The following is a 2,720-nucleotide window of genomic DNA, read 5'->3' as shown; positions in this document are numbered from 1 at the left end:
ATCTCCTTAAGGTATCGTAACTTGAGGTGTAAAGTTGAAAAGATTTTGATCATTAGATCAAAATCAATGGTTGAAATTTAAAAATGAACATTGAATCTTGACCATTAATTTTAATTTAATAATCAAAATCCTTTGAGATTAACTTGAATCCTCACCCAATTGTATATATGAGTTAGAAGATTTGTGTTTCTGAATATAAAACCTCTTTTATCCAATTTTATAATCAATTAATGCAACATCCATAAATTGAGATGGAAGTGGGGTAGCCTAGAGATCAAATAAAATCAAAAAATAAAACCACCACCACAAACTCAGATTGTGAGGCAAACCAAAATATCCACATAACCACCATTATACCCCACCAATGGCACCATCAACTATCTATCCCATTCTCAATGCTTTCAAAAAATATCACATCTTAAAAAAACTTCAGTTTTGCCTCTTAGATTATAACTGCAACTCTTATTTAATATATTATTTATTTATCAAAAAACCAAGAAAAATTAAAAAAATAAAATTCATATTTCATCAAAAACATCCTGTTTTTTAGATGATGGTTGCTCTAACATCAGTTACTCCACACTCATCTTCTTCATGTTTTCATTCAAAGCTTTATAGGATTCCATTTACATCTTATTCGAATCTTGTAAATGAAAACAATACTACTTGTTACTTTGCAATCAATCCACTTAAATTTTCTTCCAGGAACAAGTCTCTTACAAGGTTCACTATCCAAAGTGCAGCAACCAAAACTGCTAAAACACCGGGTAATTTTTGTCTAATATTTCCAATTTTTATCGATATCGACTGTTTTTCATATCTCTAACTAGTTACTCATCAATTGTTTAGCTGAAGAAGAGTGGAAAGTCAAGAGGGAGCTCCTGCTACAGAAAAGGGTATACTAATCTTTACTATAAGAATTATTTATTAGAAACGATTTCGATTTAGTTGTGAAGAATGAGTTGATTTGGGTTATTGGATTATTACAATCAAAAGAATATAATATAGCTAAATTTGTAATGGATCAAATGGGTTAAATTTCCTCAAAGCTACCACGGTCGTTCATTTTATAACATTAACTTATTGTTCTATTGAGATAGTTTAGTGATCGTAGAATGCATAAACTATTGATAAAGGTTTACGGGTCAACCCATCCCCATCCTGACCCATAATACTAACAATCTGTTGCAACCCAACCTGTTACTTCACCTGCACTGACCCGCCCAATTTGCCAGCTATATACACAATCAGTACTTTCCTATCAACGAGAGTAACACAAACGCATCACTCTCCAAAACCGAACATGCCATCAAAAATTGTTTCTAAATATAGTTTTCATATTCTTTATTGAGCAATTAGGTGTTGGGTAAATACACTTTTAAGGCTTTAAGCATGAATTATCATATTAAGTAGACATGATAAAGAAAGAACTAATTTGTTGCAGGTTAGAAGTGTGGACGTAAAAGAAGCATTACGACTTCAACAACAAAATAACTTTGTGATTCTTGACGTGAGACCAGAAGCAGAGTTTAAAGAGGTTAAATTTACGTTAGATTTCTGCAAGATCACTATATATAAAATTGTACTAATTTAGTTTTGTGACAAACTACTAAAGGGGTGTGAATTGTGATATTTCTGAATGTAGGCTCATCCCCCAGGTGCAATCAATGTGCAAATATACAGACTTATAAAGGAATGGACAGCATGGGACATAGCTAGACGGGCTGCATTTGCCTTTTTTGGTATCTTTGCTGGAACAGAAGAAAATCCCGAGTTTTTGCAAAGTATGAAATGTTACTTGAAACCCACTCTGTTTATAATGCAAGTGAAGCTGTTTATTTATTTACTTATTGCATACTGAGCAGGTGTGGAATCGAAATTAGCTAAAAGCTCCAAGATCATTGTGGCTTGTGCATCGGGAGGTACAATGAAACCTACTCAAAATCTTCCCGAAGGCCAACAATCAAGGTTTTTAACGACGCTCATCAACTTTTTCGTTCATCTTTATCATAAAACACCTTGTTCATTATGTCTAATACATAATGACACAACATACAAATATAGATTGAAAAAGATATAAAATTATTCTTATATGAATTTGTTAATTTCTGCAGGTCACTTATAGCTGCCTACTTGCTAGTACTTAATGGATACGATAATGTCTTTCATTTGGAGGGAGGATTGTATCAATGGTTCAAAGAAGACCTGCCTATAGACTCATCAGAGGATTAAAGTTTTGAGCTGCAAAGAATGCTTGTAATTTCGGGCCTAACTTATAGTTTCAAAACTATTCCAGTTAACAATTACTTTTTGCTATAGATCATCTTTGAATCAGGTGTTTCTTCCTTCTATGTATATTTAGTCTACGGAACTTTTTTTTGCTAACGCACAATTTTGGCAGGTAAAGTACCAATCAAAAGCTATCACAACAAAATAATGACAAGTTGTATAATTTGAAACCCTTTATACCTGCATCCAAACATTAGGCAGTAGACATTATACAACTCGAGTAACATATACTATATCTAAAGTTTGAGCACGGGACAGTTTATATAACCTGTTATATCACTGCAATTCTGCCAAGATGGTTTTCATGTAATGGTCGGTTTAATATGAAAATGATAGAATAATACACAACTCAATACCAAGTATACAAAAAGGTGGCAACAATATATGCACAAATACATGTACCAACAAATTTTTGTTATATGATGTTGCAC

General features: G+C 32.6%; 1 protein-coding gene across 1 annotated transcript; it reads left to right on the top strand.

Moving 5' to 3' along the window:
• The first annotated feature begins 432 nt into the window (after window positions 1-432).
• LOC122584832 (rhodanese-like domain-containing protein 14, chloroplastic) lies at window positions 433-2,385 on the top strand. The gene is made up of 6 exons (XM_043756896.1): window positions 433-767; window positions 850-896; window positions 1,445-1,537; window positions 1,646-1,784; window positions 1,866-1,968; window positions 2,115-2,385. The coding sequence occupies exons 1-6, from the start codon at window positions 551-553 to the stop codon at window positions 2,230-2,232; spliced, it is 717 nt and encodes a 238-aa protein (XP_043612831.1). The 5' UTR covers window positions 433-550; the 3' UTR covers window positions 2,233-2,385.
• Window positions 2,386-2,720: the final 335 nt, after the last annotated feature.

The sequence above is a fragment of the Erigeron canadensis genome, chromosome 1 (assembly GCF_010389155.1).
Source record: "Erigeron canadensis isolate Cc75 chromosome 1, C_canadensis_v1, whole genome shotgun sequence".
NCBI classification, from domain to species: domain Eukaryota; kingdom Viridiplantae; phylum Streptophyta; class Magnoliopsida; order Asterales; family Asteraceae; genus Erigeron; species Erigeron canadensis.
Note: the sequence above shows the minus strand (reverse complement) of the source record. Positions and strands in the feature narration are given on the sequence as shown.

What these genes read in the sequence shown, in the direction of transcription:
- LOC122584832 (XM_043756896.1), top strand. Translation starts at nt 551, where the DNA reads ATGATGGTTGCTCTAACATCAGTTACTCCACACTCATCTTCTTCATGT. An exon ending in AAATCCCGAGTTTTTGCAAA is followed by an intron (nt 1,785 to 1,865) that starts GTATGAAATGTT and finishes CATACTGAGCAG; the next exon opens with GTGTGGAATCGAAATTAGCT. An exon ending in CCCGAAGGCCAACAATCAAG is followed by an intron (nt 1,969 to 2,114) that starts GTTTTTAACGAC and finishes TAATTTCTGCAG; the next exon opens with GTCACTTATAGCTGCCTACT.